The 26,427-nt window shown below is 41.4% G+C and overlaps 1 protein-coding gene across 4 annotated transcripts; it reads right to left on the bottom strand.

Moving 5' to 3' along the window:
• Positions 1 to 11,989: 11,989 nt before the first annotated feature.
• Positions 11,990 to 24,419, bottom strand: CDCA7 (cell division cycle associated 7). 4 transcript variants are annotated; one of them, XM_031451676.2, is made up of 10 exons: positions 24,328 to 24,419; positions 21,325 to 21,447; positions 20,671 to 20,907; positions 17,855 to 18,091; positions 17,471 to 17,548; positions 16,252 to 16,455; positions 15,762 to 15,899; positions 14,749 to 14,898; positions 14,220 to 14,356; positions 11,990 to 13,299 (listed from the first exon to the last, which is right to left on the bottom strand). In XM_031451676.2, the coding sequence occupies exons 1-10, from the start codon at positions 24,346 to 24,348 to the stop codon at positions 13,269 to 13,271; spliced, it is 1,356 nt and encodes a 451-aa protein (XP_031307536.1). In that variant the 5' UTR covers positions 24,349 to 24,419; the 3' UTR covers positions 11,990 to 13,268. The 4 variants fall into 4 exon arrangements, with proteins under 4 accessions (XP_031307536.1, XP_031307535.1, XP_031307538.1 ...); XM_031451675.2 differs by lacking the exon at positions 24,328 to 24,419 and adding an exon at positions 24,175 to 24,309; XM_031451678.2 differs by lacking the exon at positions 20,671 to 20,907.
• Between the last annotated feature and the right edge of the window lie 2,008 nt (positions 24,420 to 26,427).

The raw sequence follows: 26,427 nt of genomic DNA, 5'->3' as shown, positions 1-26,427 counted from the left end.
TGAGATGCTGTCAGAATTTCTCAAAGTTAAACAAAAACCCTCTTGGTGTTACAAGTGAGAAGACAAAAGCAGCCACTACCTGAATAGATAGCTGTCACTCCAGACGACAGCCTGCCCGCTATCTTGAGAGACGTTGCTTTGGGAGGGGGGATGCTGTGCTGAGGCTTCAGCGGGCATTTCTACTGGGTACCAGATTCCAGCCGCCGGTAGGTGGGAGGCCCTCATCTGGCTTGGCTGGTCCCTCCTTGGCAGGCATGGTTCTGTGACTGGGGAACAAAGGTTACCACTGTGACCTGACATAGTAGCCCTGTTATGGGGCAGGGCTAATATCCACCGTATACATTAATCCAGAAAACTGCAGGACAAAGCTGTGTCGAACCACACCTCATCAAGGTTTAATGTTCCCATTTAACTCAGCTACTGTATTTTTTTTTTAATTGTGCCTGCCCTCAGATCAATATATTTTCTGGCTTTTTTATATATAGGCTTTCAATCATAATTAATTACTTGCATCCTTAAAAAAAAAGGAAAGAAAGAAAACAACTTAGCTCCATCCTATAAATAGAAGAGCAAAAATTCTGGTTAGTTCTGAGCCTTCAGAGGAGGAAGAAACCCCCAGGAGCTTGTAAAAAACAAAACAAAACAAAACAAAACAAACAAAACAAGACCATCGACCGTGTTTGCGTTAGAGCAGGCGCCAGGCTCAGCGGCCGGTTTTGAAAGCGCGGAGCAGGACCCGCATCTCGGCAGTCAGAGTCGAGCCCCCAGACTTGGCGGGCGGCCTGTGTCTGAAATCATTTCCTAGCCTTAATAAGAAGCTCCGTCCTTCCCAGGAATCAGATTAGTGCTCCTCCGTGACCCCAGCACGCCGGCAACTCCACGTCCCTGAGATGATGCTCACCTTTGGGAAAAGAACGCTCTAATCTTTACCGCGTTCTGACGGCTGCAAGAATCCACCCCCCACCCCTCACCCCGGTTGCGTGTCCTTGGTCTTTTTTTCTTGTTTGCTTTTGTGGTCTGGGTACACTGCTCCTCTCCTGCCTGGGTGAGGGGCCTACAGGGCTCCCTCCCTCGCAGCCTCATCTGGGTAGCGGGCTTTTTCAACCCCCAGTCCTTCTTCACAGGTAGGAAGCACATCACAACTCATTAGTAATTTACTGCTACAGTAATTTTTATAATTACTGCCAGGAGGCCTCATTAAATTTGATCTAATGAATAAATATTGTATTTTTCAACGTGATTACCAGAACAGCTTAAGCTGAGTGCCATAAACAATTATTTTCCTCACTACTCAGGATGTCGGTGACTATTGATTTTTATTTCATAAAGAATTTACTGTCTTAATACCAATATAAATGACTTCAGGAATAGGCAACATCCCTCGTGTCAATTCACAAGCAACACGCAGCCCCAGAAACAGTCAAAGGGGAAGGCTGGGAGTTGGAAAGAAAAATCTGTCTGGAATAGAGGTCTGCTGAGTGTTTGTGGCCCCGGCGAGGACTTCTGCTTGTGAACAGAGATCAAACTTGTGATTCCTGGCATGTGGGTAGCGAGCTCCTGGGCTGAGCAGTATTGCCAGCAGCTGATTTTTGCATTTTATAAAATAGCTTTAATAAATTCTGCTCAGTTACACACTTCCCAAGTAAAACATGAAAATCAGGCTCTAACTGGGGAAACTCACACCAAAATCTAGTTGTTCATCTGTGTTACTTCACTGCCACTGAATATTTTGTGCTTTCCTGCCCTTTTTGGGGGGCAAGGGGTTCTAATGTCATGTAATTAACTAGTGCGATGGATACTTTCCTGTATCTTCTGCTTTCTATTCCACTGGATACCCCATCCTCTTCATACCTAAGCTACTGTGAAACAAACATTAGGATTGTATGTGACTTTTATTTCTCTTCCTGTAACCAAAGCAGCAATTTGCTGCCCCAGGTGCCCCTCACTTCGGCTTCTCCTGCCTGGCTCACTGCTCTCATCAGACCCCTCTGCCACCATTCTCAACCCTGGCTGCACATTAGGCTCATGCAGGAACTTAATTTTATTTCACTTTCTAATGGAGGTACTGGGGATTGAACCCAGGACCTCGCGCATGCTCAGCATGCACTCTGCCCCTGAGCTATCACCCCCCTCCCCGTTCCCAACAGGACTTTTAAAAACATGCTGATGTCCAGGCTGGGCCCCAGAGATTCTGTTTTAATTGGTGGGGGGTAAGGTGTGGCTATAGCTTTTTTTTTTTTTTAAGTCACCAGATGACTCTTAACGTACAGCCAGGGTCTAAAACCACTGCCCTGGAAGGTAAGTAGATGAAGGCAAGAAGGTTAGTGAGACAGCAGCCAGAGCTCCACGCCCTGTAGGTGGTTGTTACAGGTTAAGCTGTGTCTCCCCAAAACTCACGTGTTGACATTCTCACCCCCAGTACCACAGAATATAACTGTACTGGACTAGAGGTAGGGCCTTTTGAGAGGTAATTAAGGTAAATTGAGGTCATGTGTGGGCTCTGTCCTTAGAAGACAGGGACACAGGCACGCATGAAGTGAAGACCATGCGAAGACAGCATCCATAAGCCAAGGAGAAAGACTTCGGAAAAGAGCAACCCTGCCAACACCTTGATCTTGGACTTTCAGCCTCTCACATTATGTGAAAATAATTTCTGTTTAAACCACCCAGTCTGTGGTGCTTTGTTATGGCAGCCCTAGCACACGGATGCAGTCGTCTTCACAGATCGTGGAGCCCAGTGGCAAAAAGTAGAGATCCTGGAGGTAGACAGCTAGGCTCGGAGCCAAGGCCTGCCAGCTACCAGAAGTATATGGCGCCTTGATGTTCTGGTTACCCACTGCTGTGTATCAAATCACCTCAAAGCTCAGGGGCATAAAACAACACTTTGTCACATTCATGGGTTCTGTGGAACAGGAATTTAAATAGGGTACAACGGGGGCAATTTGTCTCTGTTCCACAATGTCTGGGGCCTCAGTTGGAAGACTAGAAGGAGGAGGGCGACTCATCAGCTGGAATCCAGCATCATCTGAAGGCTTGTTTTCTCACATGTCTGGTGACTTTTGCCAGCTGTTGTGTTGGCTGGGCCCTAAGTTGACACCATCAGCCAGATAACATACATGTGGCTTCTTCATGGAGCCTGGGCTTCCTTACGACATGGTGGTTGGTTCCGAGGGCAAGGATCCACAGGGAGAGACACTGTAAGAAGCGTTCTACCGTCCTAAACCCAGCCTTGTAAGTCATGCAGCAGCGATCTTTGCACAGCATTCTCTTCACCAAGTCAGCCACAAAGGTTTGCCCGGGTTCAAGGAGTGAGGAAATAGACTCCAAGGCAATGGGAGAACGGTAGTGTTCTGGAAGAACAGGTGGGACCAAAACATAGCCGTGGCCACACTTTGGAAAATGCAACATGCCACACTTGGACAAGTTTCTACCTCTCGGAACCTCTGTTTCCTTACCTTTAAACTAGGATTATGTAAACGAACTCATTTGGTTGTTGTAAGGATTAAAATGGCAACTTTAGAGCAGAGTGCCTGGTACACAGTAAGCGCTTAGGAAATTCTAGCTGCTCCTAATATCTGGGGCCAGTGTGCTTATTCTGGTCAGACCTTGGGGGATGATGAGGACGTGGGGGAAATAGGTCAGGAGGTCAACAGGTAGGGTCTAAACTTGATAAATCAAGTATCAGGAAAAATATCATTTAAGATATGGAGGTTAGCCCTCAAAAGTTACAAAAACTGGAATTAAAAGTGGTTGCCCCTAGAGAGTAGGACCAGGGTTCTGGAGAAGTGGGAAATGGCATTGTTACTTTTCATTATGAATCCCTCAGAACATTTGATTGTTTTAACCAAATGCATGTGTTATTTTAATTTAAAAACAAAAAGGACATGTCAAAAGTGGCTATCCTATAAATATAAAGAAATTACTGTTACTTGTTATTTTTATAAGTGTACTTAAATTGATGTTTCCTAACAGCAAATCATTATTACATAATTTAGATATTAAGATAATGGAAGGGTAAAAATTATATGATGAGTATGATCTTATGTCCACATTCAGCACTCATGAGTAATCCAATTCTTAACCATGGTTACCTGTGAGTGGCAGGATTATGGGTGGTTTAAATTATTAAATTCCAATTGTATACAATAAGTAATCAAAAGAAACTTTATAACCATCAAAATATATTGAACAAAAAATAAAATAAGACTAAATTTTAAAATATAATGAATATAAGCTATTCCCCCACATCTCTTTTTTCTCCTCCCCAACATATTAGTCAGCATTTTAAAATGAAGTATTATCCATGGTTAATTTAAGAGCAGAAACTTCTTGCTAACAAGACAGTGTTGAAATCCTTATATCAAGAGGGATGAAACTAAGGAGGGTCTTAATGTCCTTCAGCATTTAGAAAAACTGAAGGTCAGAGAGTGACTGTTAATCCCAAAGAATTAGCAAAAGTGAGAAAACAGTTCCCTTAAATATAATAGTAACTTCAATACATAAAAGTGAGTTGTATTTCTCAATGTAAGCAATAAACAATCTGAAAATGAAATTAAGAAAATAATTTCAATTACAACAGCAACAAAAAGAATAAAATACTTGGGAACAAATTTAACCAGGGAGATGCAAATTATAAAATATTGTTGAAAGAAATTAAACAATATCTAAATGGAACGACATCCCATGTACATGGGTTGGAAGGCTTAATTTTGTTAACATGGCAATACTTCCCATATTGAATTACGGATTCAATGAAATTCTTATCAAAATTCCAACTTCCAATTTTTCAGAAATGGATAAGCTGATTCTAAAACTCATATGGAATTGCAAAGGACCCCAAATAATCAAAATATTCTTGAAAAAGAAGAAAGTTGGAGGGATTGCATGCCCAATTTCACAACTTACTACAAAACTACAGTAATCAAAACAGTGTGGTCCTGGGATAATAACAAACATAAAAATCAATGGAATAAAATTGGGAGTCCAGAAATAAACCCATATACCTATAGTTAATTGATTTTCAACAAGGGTGCTAAGATCATCCAATGAGGAAAAAAAGAGTCTTTTCAACAAGTGGTGCTGGGACAATTGGATATCCAAATGCAACAGAATGAAGTTGGACCTTTACCTCACACCCTATAGAAAAATTAACTCAAAATGGATCAGACCTAAATGAAAAAGTTAAAACCATATAACTCTTAGAAGAAAAACATCGGCATAAGTCTTCATGATGCTGGATTTGGCAATGGATTCTTAGATATAACACCAAAAGCACAAGCAACAAAAGAAAATAATTGATATTGAATCCTATTAAAATGGAAACTCTTGTGCATTAAAGAGTACAAATCAAGCAAGTGAAAAGATAGTCTGGCAGTTACTCAAACAATTAAGAGTTATTATATGACCCAGCAATTCCACTTCTAGGTGTATACCACAAATAATTGAAGTCAGGTGTTCAAACAAAACCTTGTAAATGTATATTCATAGCAGCACTATTCAAATAGCCCAAAGTGAATACAATCAAAGTTATCTATCAATTGATGAATGGAGAAGTTATGGTATATCCATACAATGGAATATCATTTGGCTATAAAAACTATTTCAAGGATGAACCCTGAAAACATGGTAAATGAAAGAAGCCAGACACAAAAAGCCACATGCTGTATGTTCCCAAATATCCATGAGACAAAGCAGTTGGGTTCCTATGGGTTGAGGAGGCAAAGGAAAAAGAGGAGTGACTGTAGTGAGTACCCAGTTTCTTTTGGGGGTGATGAAAATGTTCTGGAGTTACATAGTGGCAATGGTTGCACAACATTGTGAATGTACTGGAAGCCACAGAATTGTACATTTTAAAGTTAAAATGGTAAATTTTATGTTGTGTGGATTTTACTTCAATCTTTTATTTTAAGTTAAAAAAGAGTAATAAAAAGCTAAACACTAGGCAAAGATAGAGCAAGCTTGATATTAGGTTGTTTCCAAAACCCAGTTTTCTGACAAAACAAAGTAAGTTGCAATAGAACCTTGTTCTTTCCAGGGGCAGCCCTCTCCAATTCCTAAGGACCCCACATCTCACTTTGCTGAAATCAATTAATAGAGTTCTTGGTGTCTGCCCTAATCATCCTTTTCTCCCTCCCCAACACTGAAAAATAACATAAATAGAATCTCTCTCCATAATTTTACTTAGTCATTTAGTTCAGTAGCACCTGTTTATCATGATTTACAAAAACTCGACTGGCAATGAGAGTTGCAGGAAGCATTTGCATAAAGGAATTTTATTTACATATTTTTCTTCCTCCAGCACTAGGATACTCAAAATGGTCAGCTCTTGGAAATTCAGGCAAACTCCAGTGGTGATTATTCCTTTTTTTTTTTTTTAAACCATACTGGATGGTCTCCAACAAGTAAGAAACATTTAAAGCTATTCAATTTAGAAGACAAACTTGAGGACCAGTTTATTAAAGAATGTGTAATCAAATAAAAATAAGAGAACACTGAAATACTGGTTCCTACTGATATGGCTTGCCTGCTAACTAAGCATGCAAAAAAAAAGAGGATTTGACTATCTGAGCGTAAGTTCTCAGAACAGTCTGACCTTTTGGTGTTTTAAATAGGAGAGAAAACCATTCTCTACATCTTTTTCTCTGAAACTTTAAGGCTTAGTTCCATGTTCATATATGTGAGTATTTTTCAGAATTCTTTGTATAATAAAATTAATTATATTTATCTCTCCCATATATATAATTAAGTAAAAAAGGCAAGATAAAGAAAAGTATGTAGTGACTAGGATACACTCATTTCTCTGAGAAAGCAAAAGGGGAGCACAAATATATATATATATATATATTTGCTTATAGTTTTGAAAATCAAAGTGCAAGTCATAAATTTTTTTAAAATGTTGACCTATAGAGGGAGAGAAGGATCAAGAGGAAAGATAGGAATAAAATCTAGACTCCACTAGAAATACCTTATTTTGCAAGCTTGACTTTAGAAATACCTGTTTTACATCATTGCAAAATTAAAATCTAATTTTTAAAACAAGTCTTTAAAAGCAAAAGCAAAATAAAACAACTAAAGTAAATGCTAATATATAATTGCTTACATATGAGCACATTTATAAGTTGTGTGTATATATAATATACAGATCAATATGAAAGAAAGAAGTGTGTTTTGAAAACAAAACACTGGAGAAATGGTTGATTCCAGTTTTGGGGCAGAAAATGTATAAGGTGAACCTGGAATATTTTGTCTTAGCAGAAAACAAAGGAAATTATCAAAGACCACTGGGGTCAGTCATATCAGAAGGAAGTGGGAGCCTACATGACAAGTCTCCCAATGGGCCAAAACTGTGCATTAATAATAATAACTGCTATGGACTGAAACTTATCAAATATTTGAAAAATCCAAGAGTTCATATGATACTTAAATAAACAACAACAAAAAACTCTTGGTAGTCACCATTAGAAGATACTAGAGAACTAATTTTTTATTCTGAAAACAAGTTAAAAAAAAAAATCAAGTCCTTGCCTTCTATTGCCTTCTGAGATGGCCCATACTCTATGGAATGTGCGTCTCCCTGAATAAATCTACTTTCACTCTTAAAAGGAAAAAAAAATCAAGTCCTTAATACACCTGTTATGTATAAACTCTACCTAGTATAATTAAATTGTTGATATGGGGAAGAATTTCCAGTCGATTAATGAAGAGGGAAAGAGAGAATTTACAGAAAATGTTCATCGGTGGCCACTAACTACAAAAAGGGAGCAAACAGGATAATAAGAGTCTTCTGATGGCAGTACACAACACTACAACGTATTGTTGTTGCATTTGAGTCAGATCAAGCTTCTGGATCTAACAGAGAAGACAGAGAACATGTTAAATGACACCATGGGGTTGCAATTAGTAAAATGTGAGAAACTCTTCAGGAAAAATGGCTGTTTTTTTCCAACAAATAAACAGCAAGGAGAAAAAAGGGAAGGGACCCTAATAATTAAAAGATTTTTAATAAATAAATGAATAAGAGTTAGAGTCCTGAATTCAAATAAAACAATTGTATAAAAATAAGGTGAGGGGTAGGATAGTGAGAATTTGAACAGAGTGGATATTTTATATCAAGGAACTCTTGTTAACTTTATGTAAGTTTAATAATGATATCTATTTTTTAAAGTCATTATCTTTTAGAAATACTTGTGTATATAAATATCACATGTCTAGGATTTTCTTCAGAATAATTCAGTGGACTGGGAGGAGCAAGGGAGTATGGATGAAACAGGATGGGCCACGAGTTGATCATTGTTGAAGTTAGTGATGGGTAAATGCGGAGGGGCGAGGGTCTCTTCTCTCTTACAGCTACTATTCCTAAAATTATCGTTTTGTAGCTCAATTTGTAGTTCATTTACAGCTCAATAATACAAATTCTTCACTCAGTACAATGGATGTATTCTTTAAACTTAGCAGGATGAAGTTGTATTTTCCCATAAAGAAATAACGTTATTAGAAATACTTAACTTTTGAGGACGACCAATGCAGCTTCATAGCAAGTTAAGCATCATATCACAAAGAAAGATTGCACCTCACAGGAGTTAATGCTGGGATTAACCAACAGTTCAACACTGGGATCTACCTATTATTTCTCCTCCACCATAACTTTAGTTCTCTCCACCCAAATGTCAGGTACTTTGCTGCCTAGGACCCTCAACTCATCTTTTGATAAATATGTAATAAACATTTGTTGAGCACCTATTACATGATAAGGGTATTTGGATCAAAGATGGTCCTGCTCTCAAGGACTTCAGTATTATGAGGGGAAAAACTGAAACAAACAACTGTGGGTGGCTGGTAATATGTGTTATGATCAAGATATGTAGCCAGGTCTACCAGAAGTCCTCAGAACAGTGCTTGGTTCTAAGCTCTCTTCTCAGGCTAGGATGGCAGGTGTGGGGTCTTGAATCTTCACAAGTGACTTAACATCGTTGAGTCTCCTCATCTCTAACACACCTGCTATGAAAAGCTAACGTACATACTTGTCCTGAGCACTGCATCTGGTACCTAAGAGGTACTCAACTAACTCAAGTGTCCCTGTCCCTCCTTTAGTAAATATTTACAATATTGGATTGAGAACCTGCAATATCAGCAGGTTCTCTCACCTGACAATAAACACTTCCAACAAACTACCTTAAATTCAAGGCACAGGATTACATAAAACAATCCTATTTCGGGGGGAGGGTGTAGCTCAAGTGGTAGAGCACATGCTTAGCATGCACCAGGTCCTGGGTTCAATCCTCAGTACCTCCTCTAAAAATAAAGAAATAAAGAAATTACCTCCCTCCTACCAAAAAAGATACTCAAAAAACAAAAACAAAAGCAAAAAAAACCCAATCCTATTTGGCCAGCTATGCACATTTGCGGTCCTACAGGTTGACTTCACCAACAGGGAGCCATGCCTTCCATTTTGGTGTCTAGTCAAGTAGCTTACCTCCTCTCTCCCCACCCTTGGGCTACACTCAAGTTCATCTAGAACTCTGGGCAGTTTAGATCTACAGACCAGCTCCACTCTCCAAAACTCTCAACTCCCTACCATTCTTCATCATTATAACTGTTAATGCATTTTCTATTTATCTATTTTAACCAAAGATTTAGGCAAAACAATATTAACTATAGCATTACTCATAGCAGCAAAGGATTGTTAACAACTCAGATACACCTACGTCACAATGCTTCCGTCATTCACCTCATGTCATCAGTGGGCATTTTATCATCTCAGTACCATGAGAAGAGTGAGTGCAGTATAAGACATTTTGAGAGTGAGCGTGCATACATTCACATAACTTTTATTTACAGTGTTGTTCTATTATATTTTTAGGTATTACTAATCTCCAACTGTGCCTGATTTGTAAATTAAACTTTATCATAGGTTTGGTATAGGAAAAATGTAAGGTATCTAGGGTTTGGTACTATCTGCAGTTTCAAGCATCCACGGGGGTCTTGGAACATATCCCCATGGCCAAGGCGGGAACCACTGAACCACAGTCCTAGCCCCTCCTGTCTCCCTTTTCCACATAAGCCATCACAGCCAGGCTTGTCCCCAAGATGCCCTTGTTCTCACGACACAACCTGGTCAACCATCCCCACCTCTGCTTCTCTGACTCCTAAGGCAGGTGAGTTCAACTTCCTTAAAAAAAGACAGAGCTTCTCCCTGGAATTCTCCAGTCTAGCTTGGCCACTTTAGCTCTGTGGCGTTAGACGTTTTTCTCAGCTTCTTTGGATTTAGTTCATCCATGAGCTCAATAAATATGCACTTTACATTAACACAAAATCACATTTACTCGCCTTTTATTCCCTCAGGACTTGCCATCACTTTCCTCTCCAAGCCTAATCCTCTCCAGCCACGCTCCAAAGCACTGAACCTTTCCACCATTCCCCTGGTGTGCAAGTAATTTAATTTTCTACCTGACCTTGAGCCATCAGGAGCTCCCTCCTTTTTTTTCCTAAAAGCAAAATAAAACACAACCCTCTTCTGCAGCACCTTTTAACTACTGCCTTTGCCCCTCCTATGAAACCACTTAAGTCTATCATAGTTTCTATTTCATTTCTCAACCCCTCAGTAGGTGGAGGTAAAGGTGGATACCATCTCTACCTGGGGGAACCCAGGTTGGAGAGACAAATATAAAGGCAGTTCCTGAAGCAAGAATACCTCAACTACTTTTCATGTCTGGCTGTCCAAACTTAAGTTCTCTCAACTCTAAGGATGGTGCATGGAGCTTTGCAGAGGTGGGGGCAGGGGGAAGTAGAGGCCCCCACAGTCAAGGCTGAGAAGGCAGACCTGCCCATCAATGCTATGCGATGCCTGCTAATGAGAAAACACCAATTGCTTTTCCTCTCTTCACTCCTACAGAACACTACTTTCAGGTTTTTGTCTTAGTTCCTCCCCTAGACTGTAAATCCTTCCAGGGGATAAGGCTTCACAACCAACTGTTGCTAGCAGTATTTTTAATGAAAACCATATTAGTTCCACTTCGTATTAAAACATGGGTTAAAAAAATAAAAATAAAATAAAATAAAACAAGGGGAACCCCAAAAAGGTTCCAAACAATGACCAATTTTGACTAACTCCAAAACCATAAGCTTCCCAGTTGCATCCCTTCAAAGAGATACAATTTGGGTTAAGAGTCTAAGAGTTAAAAAAAAAAAAAAAGATTCTAAGAGTTTATGAAAAGAAATAACCATTTTTTTTTTTGGAGCTAGATAGACTAGATACAGTTATGGCTATGTAACTTCATTAACCTGGCCTTCTCCCCAGATGAATACATGTGGGTAAACACGGTTTCTTAGCAAAGTCAGAGCAGGAGTCAGCAAACTTGCTGTGAAGTGCCAGATTGTAAACATTCCAGGCTTTGTGGGACACTGTATCTTATCACCTGCTTTCTTTTTTTTAAAAAAAACTCTCTAAAAATGTAAAAAAAAGTCGTACGGAATTCATGTGCCTTTCAAACACAGGCTGCAGCAGGATCTGGCCCACAGGCTATAGCACAGAAACCCAGGTCGTGAGAATTGGGTACGAAGGCTTTTGAACCAGGCCTTCTTTATCTTTTGGTTCTCTCAGTCCTGGAACCCGACTCAAGGCACAGCATGCACGCCTGTAAACAAATACCCGAACGGGTGATAAAAGCAAGCCAGGTATTGTGAAATCGCTGTTGGTTCTCGGGTTGGCAAATGGTCAAGGAAAAGGAAACGACACTGTAAAACTTCATGAGCCTATATTTTCTACCTGGTGATGAAGCTGTCTTAGTTGATCCTGATCACAGCTATTCGCCATTATCACCAAGCGAGGCCCTGTTCTAAAAAGCAGGCCCTCGACCGTCAGAAACTGAAGCCAAAAGGAGACTGACTCTAGGAAAGGCAGAAATTGTCTTTTGTTTAAGTAGGAGGAAAAAATTAGGATTCAGTGCAGTAAGATTCAGTATCAAAGATTAAAAAAAAAAGGCAGACAAGGTAGAACACAATGTTTTATTATTAAAATAAAAAACTTTGTATAAAAGCATAACAGATCAAAAGCTCTATTTACAGTTATTGATTCAAGGTCCAATTATGCACCAAAATACTGAACGGGCACAGCTACTGGCTGCACATGCAAAGCAAAATGAATACACACACACACTTAGATTCCACTTCTACCAAACGATTTGATTTATGCCAAAACAGGGGAAGGGAGAGACGACACATGAAATCTGCCCATTAGCTAAACTGGCAGAGACGTTACATTAGCCAGCTGTTGAAAGTCACCCTTCTCCAAAAAGGCACTTCTCAGAGTTATAAAAGTGCTTCAAACCCTGTGCCTAGCTTACAATTTCTTCACGAAAGCAAGAGCAAAGACTTGTAGATGAGTATAAGCATCAATTTTCCATGCAACGTAATCAAGAATTTATTTGAAATACCTTATGTTATGAACAGAAATAAGCCTGGCAACTACAATTACACTGAAGTTTTATTCTGTGAATTCAAATAGGCCTGTTCCTGAAGCCTCCATCCCAATTCCCCAGGATGGCTTTTCTACAATGATTTCAAGTGTAGTATTGCCCATGAACCTTTGGGTCATGACCATGTGGACCAGATGCACATGATGAAACAAATCAGCAGCAACTAAGTCTCAGCAGTGACAACCTGTATAATAAGCACCATACACAGAGTATTACCAGGAGAGGCCTCCAATGTCATATGCTCCACTCGCCAATGATCACCTAATGTTTCCACATGGTTTTAAGACTTTTGTGTCTTGATTCTGTCAAAAATGTCAACTAGTAGGAACACTAAATCAGACCTACTGTTTCCATGTAAGCAAGTTAGACGGTTATTCTCTGGAATTCGATAGATGTACTTAACACTACTACTGTGTTTTTAAGTGCTTGGTTTTATGGGTGGATTCCAGGGCTATTTCAACACCAATTAAATCAAACATGCTTTCATAAAATTGTCATTTAAAAGAACTCGGAAACTAAATGATGGAAGAGAACCACTGGAAATAAGAGGGGGATGGCATGGGGTGAGAGGTGGGGAAAGAAGCAAAGGGAAACTGCAGGAGGGCAGAGTACAGCCCACACTATACCTCTGCGATGCCCAGACATGCACTCATGTCTAATGAGATTAACCTGATTTGCCTGTAAGACAGATTGATCATCAAAATTCTTAACTCAGATTTTGATCACATGACAAAATTGAAAACTTTAACAAGGAAGATTTGTGAACTGGAAGGCAGCTAGCAGATCTTCCAAATATTATGCTTGCATTTCAAACTCTTGTTTTAGACTGAAAGAGAAAAGGGAACATGTCAGGATAGGATTTTCAGCCAAAGAATTCTCTTCTAAAAACTCCAATTCAAAATGATACATGCATGCCAACGTTCACAGCAGCACTATTTACAATAGCCAAGACATGGAAGCAACCTAAGTGTCCATTGACAGGTGATTGGATAAGGAAGATGTAGTATATATGCACAATGGAATACTACTCAACCATAAAAAAGAATAAAATGCCATTTGCAGCAACATGGATGGAACTGAAGATTGTCGTACTAAGTGAAGTAAATCAGACAGAGAAAGACAAACATCATATGATATCATGTATATATGGAATCTAAACAAATGACACAAATGACCATATGTACAAAACAACCAGACTCACAGAAATAGAAAACAAACTTACGGTTACCAAAGCAGAAAGAGGGAGGAGGATAAATTAGGAGTTTGAGATTAGCAGATAAAAACTACTATATATGTAATAGACAAACAACAAGGACATACTGTATAGCACAGGGAACTATAGTGTATCTTATAATAAGCCATAATGGAAAAGAATATGAAAAAGAACATATTTATATATGTATAACAGAATCACTCTGCTGTACACCAGAAACTAACACATTATAATAATCAACCATTCATCAATTAAAAAAAATTTTAATTATCTTGAGAGCTCAATTCACTCTTTTAAAAATGTTATGCTCAAGTGCACACATCGTAAGTGTACACTTGAACCTCTACACACATGTACCCAGGAAGGTCATCATCACCCGGATGAAGGTGTGTTTCCAATGCTCCCAGACTCCCGATGGGCCCCTTTCCAGTCTATACCAGCACCCAATCCCTGACTTCTACTATCTTTTTATTAAGATACAAAAATGAATGAATGTAACATTTGAGTGTGGAAGGGAGAAAATCCAGCCCTACCTTTTCAAGTATGCATGGACGTTCCCAAAGCCATGGTACTTAGCTAAGTACACGAGCACCCCGGTCGCACACCGCCCGTCTCGCTGCCGACAGAAGCTACAATTGCAGATCCTGCGACACGGTGGGCAGTGCCAGTTCTGAAGGAGAAGCGTAAAAAAGGCACCGTTAAACCAAACCTAACACCCCCTTACTGATCCACTCCTGTTTAACCTCTAAGGTGGAGATCATCCATTGCACTTCTATCTTAATACAATTAATATTCATTAGCCATGCCTCACGTTCCCTTAGGAAATCCCGCAGAGAAAGTTACACAGCAATCAGCAGGGATAAATGAAGAAGTGACTTGCCCCTGGACAGCCGGGAACCGCGTACTCAGCAAGGACTCACATCCATGCAGCACCAACACTATGAATTCACCTGCCTTCCCGGGAATGAATGCCCCACAACACTAAGGACTCCATCTCTTTCTGGCCCTGTCAGCTCCGGGCTGACCTTCCAGCTCACAGGACTACCCCCTGAAGCCACCTACTGGGTCTAGCAGAGCATCCCGGACTTCTTCACCGTAACGGTTCCGGAGGCAGGGACCACAGAACTGGCCTCGAACGCCCCAGCACTCTGGGTTTCTGCAGTTTGTCTTGGTATCAATAGTTTTTTGGCGGCACTGATGACAAGTCGATCCCTGCAAATAAGAAGAAAAGCAAAAACACTGCATTTGTAGAGGAAAATGGCATATTTTGAAGAATGTCCTTCTTTGTGGGGAGAGTCTGACATTTTCTCCTTGAATCCTATTTCACATCTATGTACACAGGTATTTGCCAGGGCAGGAAAAGTATCTCAAGCATGATTTCATTCAGTTGCCATACACAATAGCTGCTGTTATAAAAATATGAAAAGAAAAGATCTTACTATGCAAAAAAACTGTGCCCAAGTCCTTTTTATCTTTAGCACACCACCATATCCCCATCGCCATCTATGTAGGTACACATTAATAGATGTATTTGCTGGGGTGGAGGGTATAGCTCAGTGGTAGAGCACGTGCTTAGCACGCAAGGGGTCCTGGGTTCAATCCCCAGTGCCTCCATTTAAAAATAAATAAATAAATAAATAAACTTAATCCCCCCCAAAAGTATGTTGAATGAGTCCATTTCTTTTTTTTTTTTAATTTTTGAAATTTATTTAATTTATTTGGGGGAGGGAGGTAATCAGGTTTGTTTATTTATTTTTAGAGGAACTGGGGGCTTGAACCCAGGGCCCTGTGTATGCTAAGCATGCACTTTACCAATTGAGCTATACCGTCTCCAATTTCTAAATTAAGAGAAAAGATTTAATGCTACTGAAGACTTACTAAGCAAATATTACTACTGCAAATTTGCTAAGAGGGTTAAATCGCAAGGATGTTACAGAACTGTCTCTTCCTATATACAAAAAAAAAAAAAAAAAACCACATAGGGGCATATCCCATATGTTAAGACCGTTAGCATATTAGCAAAACATCTCCCTCACAGAGGTGTCCATCTGCAGACACCCTGCAGAGCCACTCACCAGTGACCGGTTATAGATCTTGTCTCGAGAGCTGCTGCAGATGTTTTCCAACTCTTCCTCCGTGATTTCCTCCACCGGGCGAATGATGTGGGGAAGGCTCATGGATCCGGGGCGACGACTTCGGGGCATGTCATCTTCCTGCATGACGAGAACCAGGGCACAGCATGTTCTTACGGGCTCGCCCCAGCTCTGAATCTCAGATACTTGCTTTGTAACTTTTCACAGAAAATTCAACCTGGAAATTGTTCTTAGAGCTTACAGAAGGGGCAAGTCATAAGGTTACTAAGGATCACGAGACATCAAGGAAACGACTCCTACATTTAAGAAAAGCCAAAGAGAACTTTTGATTCTGTCGCCTGCTACCAAGAACCATCGAAAAAAGGTGATGCGACATTAACAACTCTGAGCGGTTTGAGCGTTTACTATGGTTCACTGGGTGCTGAGGGGTCCTGCGCCCACAGAAGAGCCAGCACAGAAAGGGAGAACTCACGTTCATGTAGCCATCCATGGGCTTCCTCTTTCTCACCAACATGTACTTATCCTCCTCCTCCTCTTCCTCCTCCTCCTCCATGGGTAGGGCGCCAAGGGACCGAAGGACCCGGGACCTTGACCTGGTGAGAGGACGAGCTCTCCGCTCAGGGTTTCTCCTGCATGCAACACCTGGGAATGTTCGCCTCCGTGGTGTCTTTGGACGCTGGACAAAGCAGAGGATAGCTCAAGTGGCAGAGCACATTCCGAGCATGCACAAGGTCCTGGGTTCAATCCCCAGTACCTCCTCCAAAAATAAATAAATAAACCTAATTACCTACCCACCCCACCACCCGCCAAAAAACTCACAGAGGATGGCCCCATTTATTCTAGAATGAGAAGTGGCAACTTCTCCTTCAGCAGGTTTTCCTTTAAGTAAAAGGGGTGCTGCACTTTCTAATTGTCTTCCTCCCTTCTGTAATATATGGAAAATGAGCCCAGAAATGAGCCCCTCCCTTCTGTAATATATGGAAAATGAGCCCAGAAACGATACAGCCATTGTCATTTTGCTTTTGTTAACACCAAGCCTGATGTCTCTCAAGTGAGAGATGATCTGTTTATTCTTTTACTTAATAAAGATGTAAGAACATATCCCATGTTCCAAAAAACACACTCATTGTCTATAATGCATAAGAGAGAAATGGATATGTGATTTTCTTTGTTCATCTCCTTGCTGGCTTCTTTCCTTTTTCCTCAGGGAGAGGTGGGGAAAGAAGTCTTTTCTTTCATACCACAGCAGACACACCAAATTCCCAAGCTGTACCAGCTCAGTCCCTCAGAATATAGTCATGTTATTAGTATATGACTTGGTTAAGAAACTGTTTTTTTCTTTCTTTTTTCTCATTCTCAGATTTTAAAAACATCAATCACCATGGAGGAGTAATGTGCCTATGCTGGAGGACACAAGAAAAATAATTTTCGATCTTTATTCCCTACCCTTGAGGAACGTAGTTTACTTGGGTGGGAAGGAGAGAACCAATCAGAAGGCGTTTGAGCCCCACAGGGCACGGGGGACCAATCCCCACTAGGGATGCAAGGAAGAGGTCTCAGAGATCTGTCAGAAGGTTTCCTCTATGTCCTCTTAAGTCTGTCTGTAAGACCACACAAAATAATGAAATTGGACATGACACATCTCCCCTAGACCTGCCCAAAACACTATACAAACAAGGATGTGCACTTACTGGACTGGGGCCTGGCAGGGAACGCCTTCCAGGAAAGGAACCAGGGAAGCTTTCTAATTCTGACATTAGTTTTGCAAGCTACAAAGGGAAGAAATTAAACAGAAATTATTGGTTTAGAATAAGTGCTGAAAACAAGCAAATTCTGGAAACCACAGCAGTACATCTCAGAGAGTTTCTGATTTCCCCTATACATTTACCAAGCCTCTAACAGATTGAGAAAAAAGAAAAGTTGGTTTAGGGAAAGAAACACATTTTAAAGCATACATTAAGAAGACTTCAGAGCTACAGTGAAAAATAATTCTTAGGACACAGATATGAGGAAAAAGGGGCTTAGAGAAAAGCTGGGAATGGTTAGTTCTAATCCACTCAAAGTCAGATACCTACCATTGCTTTGTTTTGCTTTATATTTAAAGCCCTTTTCTCCAAAAAATTCATGCCATTTTCATCTTCTGAATCAGAATTGGAATCGGTCACCGAATTCTCTGACGGTTCAGGGGCCGCTGCCCTTTTGTTGGCTGCCCCCCTAGTGCTTCGAGTTGGAAACTTCATGGCCACGCGGAGCGGTCCGGAGAGTCTGCGCTGACTGCGGGTCCTACAGCCCGTGCCGTCTGCCTGCAGCCTCTAGTCAGTCAGAACAAGTCCGGCATTAATGACTTGTTGATTGTCGCACAGGTTGCACCAGTGTGACTACAAAATCCCTTCTCAACAAAAGACACTTGCAGCAAGTACATTCTCATTGAACATTTTAATTGTCAAGCTTAACTGACAGCTCTGGCTAACAAAATCAGGAGCTACAAATAAATACAACAACCTGAATGGCATTTAAGTCGGGGAGCCCACCTGGGACACCTTGTTATAAGCCATCTTCACAGTCCCTAGGCCAGCGGTTCTGAGCCATTTGTCTAAAAGCGAAAATCCCAGCTCCTTTTTTCATTTCCTTAAACATAGATCTATATGTATTTTAAAAGAATTCCCACAGGGACAAATAGGTGTTCTCTCACAAACACGATTTCTTATGGCATTATTAAACTATATTAAAGATGTCTCAATAATCTTACTCTTTTAAAAAAACTGTAGTAAAATATACGTAACATAAAATCTACCATTTTTAAGTGCACAGTTCAATGGTATTAAATACATTCACATTGTTCTGCAACCATCACCACCATCCATCTCCGGAACTTTCTCTTCTTCACAAACTGAAACTCTATACACGTTAAACAATTACTCCCCATTTATCTCTCTCTCAACCCCCCACAACCACCATTCTACTTTGTCTCTGTGAATTTGACTACCACACTCTGTAATCTACTTTTTTATGCCTAAAATAAAAATTTCAGATTCCGAAAGTGATACCAAAATCCGTCATCAAAAATGTATTAAAGTTAGCCATTGGGGAAATGCAAAACAGAATCACAAGGTATCACTTCATACCCACTCGAGGAACCAAATCAACAAGTCTGGCAAGGATGAGGAACCCGCATACACTCTGGAACATACACTGGAACCCTCATACACTCTGGCAGGAGTATAAAAGGGTGCAGCCACTTTGGAAAACTGTCTGGCAGTTCCTCAAAAGGTTAAACATATGTATATGACTCAAATTCTACTCCTACCTATATACATAAGAGTATATGTCCACACAAAAACTGGTACATGAATACTCATGGCAGCATCATTCATAATAGCCAAAAGGTACAAACAACCCAAACATCCATCAACTGATGAATGGATTAATAAAATGTGGAATGTTCACACAATGGAATATTACTCAGCCATAAAAAGGTAGGAAGTACGAGCACATGGAAGAATCTTGAAATTATTATGCCAAGTCAAAAAAGCCAGTCACAAAAGACCACATGATGTAAGATTCCATTCATATGAAATGCCCAGAATAGGCAAATCTATGATAAAAAATAGATTGGTGGTTGCCAGGGACTGAGGGTGTTGGGAAAACATACACTGTTAGTGGGTACAGGGTTTCTGTTTGGGGTGATAAAAATATTCTAAAATTGAGTATAGTAATGATTGAAAACAAACAAAAAATGGGAGGGAAAAGAAAAAATATCACTCATAAAGTCCCAGAAATGGAAGACCCATTTTTTAAACATTCAAAACTTTCTTAAATCCCCACCAATTTTTAGGACTCTTCGTGTACTTTTAGTGTGCATGGATTGAGAGAATATAAAAGAAACTTTTATGAGTTCCTAAGCCTTTTAACTGACCGCATTTTATCAATCACAACAACAGCATCTACAAAGAACTGAAACATCACCCAGAAACGATTCAGGTTATAATGTTAGGGTCACAGCCAGATTTACAGACCAGCCCGAGCCAGTAACTCTAATAAGCACCGACTGAGACCAACATCACCTCTTAGAGGAAACTTTACATTACGATGAGGTTAGACAGTGTTAAACACTCCCTGGCCAGGCGTTCTCACTTATGTCAGTGCCACTCAAGTGTGGTCCCAGGCAGTGTGGACCCGTGTCAGACCACAGTGAGCTGTAAGAGCATGCACCTGACTGCAGATCAAGTTTCTTTTGTCGAGAAAGTCTGGCTAAGAGGAAAACGTGTGCAGAAGTAAACAGCATGCTCGCGGACAATGGGAGGTGCGTCAGCGGCAGCAGTGTCCTGAGCAGGACAGAAGCTAAAGATCAGACAGCATGCACAGGAAAAGCCAACGAAGGAGCAAAAGTGGAAGCAGGCAGGGCCCTAACTGTCATTATCTGCACTCAAGCTCCTGCACTCGAGTTTATCACAGGCCTTCCAGATACAGACACAGATCCACTATGGGAACCAACATTTACCAAAGGCCTACTCTACGTCAGGCCCTAGGCTGGGCACTTGAACTTAAATGTGAACGGAGCTCATCTTGAGGACATGTGTGCTTCCTCTGATTAGGCTGGATTTCTGTGGCAACAGAAATCTGCAGGTTGGCCTATTTTATCTAACCAGTTTCCAAGATTTTCAGGGTCTACAAAAATGTTCAAGCTTTACAAGCAGAACTACATAAAAACTGCTTTTAGACATGGGGAAAATACTATTAAGACTTTTTAAAAAATCAACAAAATCCCCCTGCATGACTAAAATGAAAATCTTAAGGGGAAAAAAAAAAACCAACACTTTCTTTTAAAGCAAGTATGTCATGCCTCTAAATGTACCTTATTTCTTGATATTGGTGAAACTCTCAAACTCACCATTCCATCTTGTATCTCACTCTCTGAGAAACCGCAAAATGATTCATCATCAGAGTCGGCATGAAAAATACTGGCCAGTTCGTTAGTGACATCTGGCCTTGGTTTCTGTAAAAATCCACAATGGTCTAACACATCTTGCACCTCACTTTCTGAAAAGCCGCAGAAAGATTCATTATCAGAGTCCTCATAAAAAACATTTGCCAGTTCTTCACTGATATCTGACCTGAATTTAGGTTTCTGTAAAATAAATAAATAAATGTGGTTGTGCATTTTTTTCCGTTTTCAAGAACCAATTTTCCATAAACCGTGCAGAGAGCAAATCACATTTACAAGTGCACTACAAGAGAATAGCTTTTGTTATGAAGAAAAACGGTTCAGAGGTTTACAAATGATTTCTGAGTTGTTATGGCAAATCATCAGGCACGTTAGGTTAGGCGACATTTCAAAAGGATAGAATAAGTAGCTAATCTACCTCCAACAATTACTACCTAGAACCACAGCAAAAAGTGAAGTGAAATTACAGTGCATACTGTATTTTCATAACGGCTGTATAGAAATGTAGGCAAAAAGCAAGCAGTTTTAATCACGCACAAAGCATTTGGGGCATTTTGAGCACTGCAGACTCCATTCTGTTTATTCTCAGGCAGCACTTACTGTGTTTGCAAAATTATCAGAAGCAAAGCTGTCACAACTGTCATCAGAGGATGACGAGGTTTCCATGGAAATCAACTTCATATATCTGAATTTCTTGAAGTTCTTTACTCTGCGGTCCTTTTGCTGCAAATGGAAAAGGCAACACTACTAAGTGGGATGCTTCCTGCAGTATCTAAGGAAAGACATCGTTTTTGAGTTTAGTAGGTTCAAACGGCACAGGAGATACGTCCATTTTTTATACCTTATACAGAAAAAGGAGGGTTTGCATTGCTACAGAAAAATTTTCAAAACCAGGTAAAATCCTCAAGAGATCCCTTTGAAGGAATATTATAATGACATCAGTTTATTCAAATATCTATAAAGCTACCCTTTTACGCGCCTTAAGAGCTCCCGAGATCTTAGCATTACATTGAGCGCCTAAGGAGTTAAAAGCTAAACCCCTAAAATCTGCCCTTAAAAAGGAAAAAAACAAAACTAGACTGTACTTTTAAAAGGAAATTTCAAAAATACAAAATGGTAGAGTGATTTCTCTCCCTCAGCCAAAACCAAGCTAATGAGGTCTTTCTGTGGCAGCTTTGGGCTATGTACTGTGATGCTAATTTCCCAAATTATGAAAACTGGGCAGCACCTCTACTTCAAGATGACAGGTTTTCAAACAGGCGTTGTGCCAATCAGGAGGGGTATGGTGATTTCAGCACAAGTCCTTACAAATCAAATATATCGACCCAGTGAACAAATGGACAAGGAGCCAAGTTAAAGGTCAAGTAGTCATCCAAACCCAGGTAGAATGCTTTATCCAACTTTTGTGCTCTGTTAGGCTGGCGTGACAGTCAGCTCTTTCTGCAGTCCCCTTGCTACACAAGTCTTAAGTTTTTAGAAGTCCTTTCACAATGCACAAATTGCCTATAGATATGAAAATGCTTCCTTCATTCATAAACACTGACCAGCCTGACACTGCTCATCCGAGTATACAATTGGTATTTACCGCATATAAAAAAGACAGCAGTTTTCTACCATTTCTTAACATTTAATGAGATTTCTTAAATGTTAAATGTATTATAGTTCCTATATTTTTATTTTCTGAAATATGGCCATGGAATAACATAAGTGACTCCTTACACTGAAAACTTTTGAGAAGGCAAGCTCTACTATGGGTCCCACAAAATAACGCCAAGATGTGAGGTATCGGGTGAACAGAACATTCTTTTTTTAAGTCAGAAAAAAAAATTAAATGGTGATACTGGGGTTGTGAACCCAGGACCTTATGCATGCTATGCACGCACTCTACCACTGAGCTATACCCTCCCCCAGAACATTCTTGTCCTTCCTTCTCCACCTAACATTATGTACTGCAGTCTCTTGCAAATAAAATTATTTTCATGTTGATGGGATCCAATCACCCAGTGCTCCTAAATAGACTCCATTCAATCATCTTTGGAAGTTTCTGTCTTTTGTCCTTTTAGAGAGGCAGGAAAACGTGGTAACAGGTAGAGTTACTCCCCATTTTCCAGGTAAGGAAGTAAAAGGCTCCAGGGAGGTGAAATAGATTGACCACGATCACAGGGCCGGGGGTGGGGGGTTCTGCAATCTCCTCAAACAGCACCACTCCTCGCAGCACTCCAGGAGTTATCACCATTTACTCATCAATCTACCTGCCAGCAGTCAGAGGACCCGGACAGCCTCAAGTGAGGCATTCTAGTGGAAGCTCTCAGGGAAATAATCGCTGGGCTTTAACAAAAACGTTAGCACATGCCAAGAGGTAGTTACCAGGCAAATGTATATACGTTTGGAGGAAAAGACAGAGAAAGAAGCAAGGCAAATGGTCATGTCTGAGATGGAACTTCTTTGGCAAGTAGGTAATAACTAATAAAATTTACTGGGTGTTTTTTTGTGCCAGGCACTAAGCATGCTTTCACATTATGTTTAATTCCTTACAACAAAGGTGCTATCGTTATTTCCACTTAACAAATGGGGAAACTGAGGCTCAGAGAGGTGAAAGTGATTATTCAAGTCAGGCACCGTCAGATTCCAAGTCCAAATTACAAACGGCTTTCCTCATCCCGAAAGCCCATGCCCAAGTCCATTCGGGAGGAGATTTGTCTCTGAAACCACGCCCTCATCGCGCCCTCTCTCACCCACCCCTGGAGAACCCCTGCCTCCCCACGTGGGTCCCTTACCCCTGGTATTTATTTTAAGCATGTCACTCTCTTCCTTTTCACCCAACCCCCATCCTCTAACCTCTCCTGTGGCCGACCCTACACTCCGGTTTCCGTTGGAGCAAAAAGTAACGTTCCATTCAGGGTAACGTCCTGCTGCTGCGAGTGAGATGGGGGGTGGGGAGGGGAGTGGGAAACCAGCTAACGATCGGCGAACCGTTCAGAATACCAGGTCCTTCCACTGCCCTTAATCACCGCCTGGGATAGAGATGTTCCCTTAAGTGTGCGCAACCCAAGTTCTAAAGAGACAGATTTTCAAGACCTTTAAACTCCAACCCACCGACGCTCTGAGGTTAGAAGCGCCTGCCGGCGTTGCTGGAGCAAAAGCGGGCGGGTAGCGAGCCCAAGGACCCCCCCAGTGCGCGCGGTTGGAGAGGCGGCGAGACACCCACCCGCCCGGGGCTGAGCGCAGAAAAGGGCCGGGAGGCTGCAGGGCGGCGCTCCCCTCCGCGCCCCCCAGACAGGGCTCGGCCAGCGGACACAATGAGGGACTGGGCAGCTCCTGGCTGCCCCAGCGCACGTGCATCTCGGGCGCACGTGGCCTGGGGCTCCCCCGTCTGCCAACCATCCTGCAACCCTCTCAAAAGCCTCCGGTGCACACGCCCGGCGGGGACAGTCCCTCAACCCGAATTACCTCCAAGAGCACAAAATCTGGGGCTCGCATAAACGGGCGCCGCCCAGGACGGCATCCAGTTGATTAGGGCACTCCGCCGGCGGAGTTGGAGGGGGTCGGCCCGCGCCCAGTACCCACCGCCCCCGCCCCGCCGCTTCGCCCGCCCAGCCTCACCCGCACGCGGCGAGCGTCCATGCTGGCCGCCGGCGCTCGGAGCGGGGAGAGGCGAGCAGCCGCGCGCGCCGCCGTCCCACAGCACAGGAGCCGCAGCCCGAGCCGCGCGGGCCGGCGGGCGGGGCGCACAGAGCCCTGGCCCAAGGGGCGGGGCGCGGCCGGCTTTCCCGCGTCTGAACGCAGGTCCTGCCAGCTGCGGTGAGGACCTTCCCGCCCTCGAGGCCCGCCAGGCGCCAGGAAAAAAGTGGACCCCCCCGGAATACCCTGAATTCCAGTGATAAGCCTTGCAGTCTCTACAGCCCGCCTGGAGATTGGCGCTTTGGGGGCTCCAGGACCACTCTCTTTACGTAGCTGCACGGTCCCGAGCGAATGGCGCGAAAATGGTTCGTATTGCCCCGGGGTTAGCAGGCTGATTTGCATGAATTCCGGGGCTGGGAGAGGCAAGAGGCAAAGTGAAGATGGGGGTCATGGAGAACTTAGCACTTTCACTGCGGCGTACAGTTTACGTTAATAAAAAAGTAAAAATTAAAGAATCAAGCACTAATAACACCCTTTATCAGCGTAGGCACTGTTCCCGGTTGTAGCACCTCTTATCCGGTAACCGCACCATTATCTGGAGAGATAAAATGAGTTAAATCCTGAGCTTTCTTTCCAGAAGGAATGGAAAGCCGAGTTGTTTTACATAAGACTTGTGGTTTTTAAATTAGAAAGAAAGGGCTGCTGTTAGATAAGACTTATCTATGGGATAATAAAGTCTAGAGACTGTTGGGGTAGAAGCTAAAGACTATTAATGTGATCTGGAGATATTTTTTTCCGTCAAAATTTAGAATTACCAAAATCAGAGTGAACGCGAGATTTTTTTCATTGCCCTTTTAATCGAACCTGACTTCACGAAGAAATAAAGTAAGACGATTAAAAAAAATTTTTTTGCAGAGAGCATGGGGGAAAAGTTGCTTTTAGAAGAAAAAGTAAATTAAATTGGGTTGCTTTAAAGGACCCTCATTATAATCTTACATTTAAAACAAGTGCTAGACATAAAAACATTCGCTTTCTCCTTACTTCAAAACTTTCCCCTCCAGAATCCCTTTGCAGGGAAAGAGCATGCGTGAACACACTGCGTTCCTCTCCGGATGTATTGAATACAAAAACTTGTGAACAAGTTTTTGGACGAGGACGTGGATTGAAAGAACTGGAAGGGTCGGAGTCTTTGAGCTCTTCTGAAACACGCCTTGCCACGGTCACTCTGCCACAGTACGAGGGACAAAGAACTCACCGTCTGGAAGGTAGGCGCCAGGAGAGGTTGTTGGTCTATCTGGGGAAATTCCTGGCAGTAGCGAGCCCTCAATAAATATTTGTTGAGTAAACAGATGATGGCATGAATGGTGAATGAACTAAAATTGTCGTTAGTACTGTATCCTTGGGAATACACTCTTGTGCCACTAAAATTAAATATATGAGAATTTGTCATTGTAAAACCTCATAAAGGAGGGTTAGATTAAGTCTCTTTGCCTATAGGTTCTGAAAATTCTTAGTCCCCCAGGGGCACTAAAATCGAGTTTACATATTTTTTTATGGTTGAGATTGCTGATCTATCAGTCTTTTTAACAATCAAGAAAATGCAAACTAGAACAGATTAGAACAGTGTCACAGGCAAAAATTTTAAAGCCTTTTAAGACCAGGTGTTGGTAAGGAGATGAGGAAATTCCTACAGTGATATTATTAGTATACATTTTTCACTTTGGAGGGCCATTCAGGGATATTTAGTAAAACCGAGCAAAACCACTTCCAGTTATATACCCTAAAACAAAGTTTTTCACGCTGCAAGTTAGAACCCATTGGTGAGTTGTGAAATCAATTTAGTGGATTGCAACTAGCATATTTTCTTCTTTCCTTCTGAAATAGAGTAACAAATATGAGTAATGAGTATAAGTATTGTTTCCTGAAACTCGAGGTTCCCATCTGTGTGTGCGCTGTATAAAACGTGTATTTCTTATTGTGCTTCACCATCAACAAAGTTTCCAGGCTACTGTCCTGGAGAAGGGACATAATGAGTCCTGTACTAATGCTCTCTCATTTATTTCTTCAGGTGAAGATTGCCAG

This window comes from Camelus dromedarius, chromosome 4 (assembly GCF_036321535.1).
Source record: "Camelus dromedarius isolate mCamDro1 chromosome 4, mCamDro1.pat, whole genome shotgun sequence".
Taxonomy (NCBI): domain Eukaryota; kingdom Metazoa; phylum Chordata; class Mammalia; order Artiodactyla; family Camelidae; genus Camelus; species Camelus dromedarius.
The sequence above is the reverse complement of the archived record's forward strand: the minus strand, read 5'-3'. Positions and strand labels throughout refer to the sequence as shown.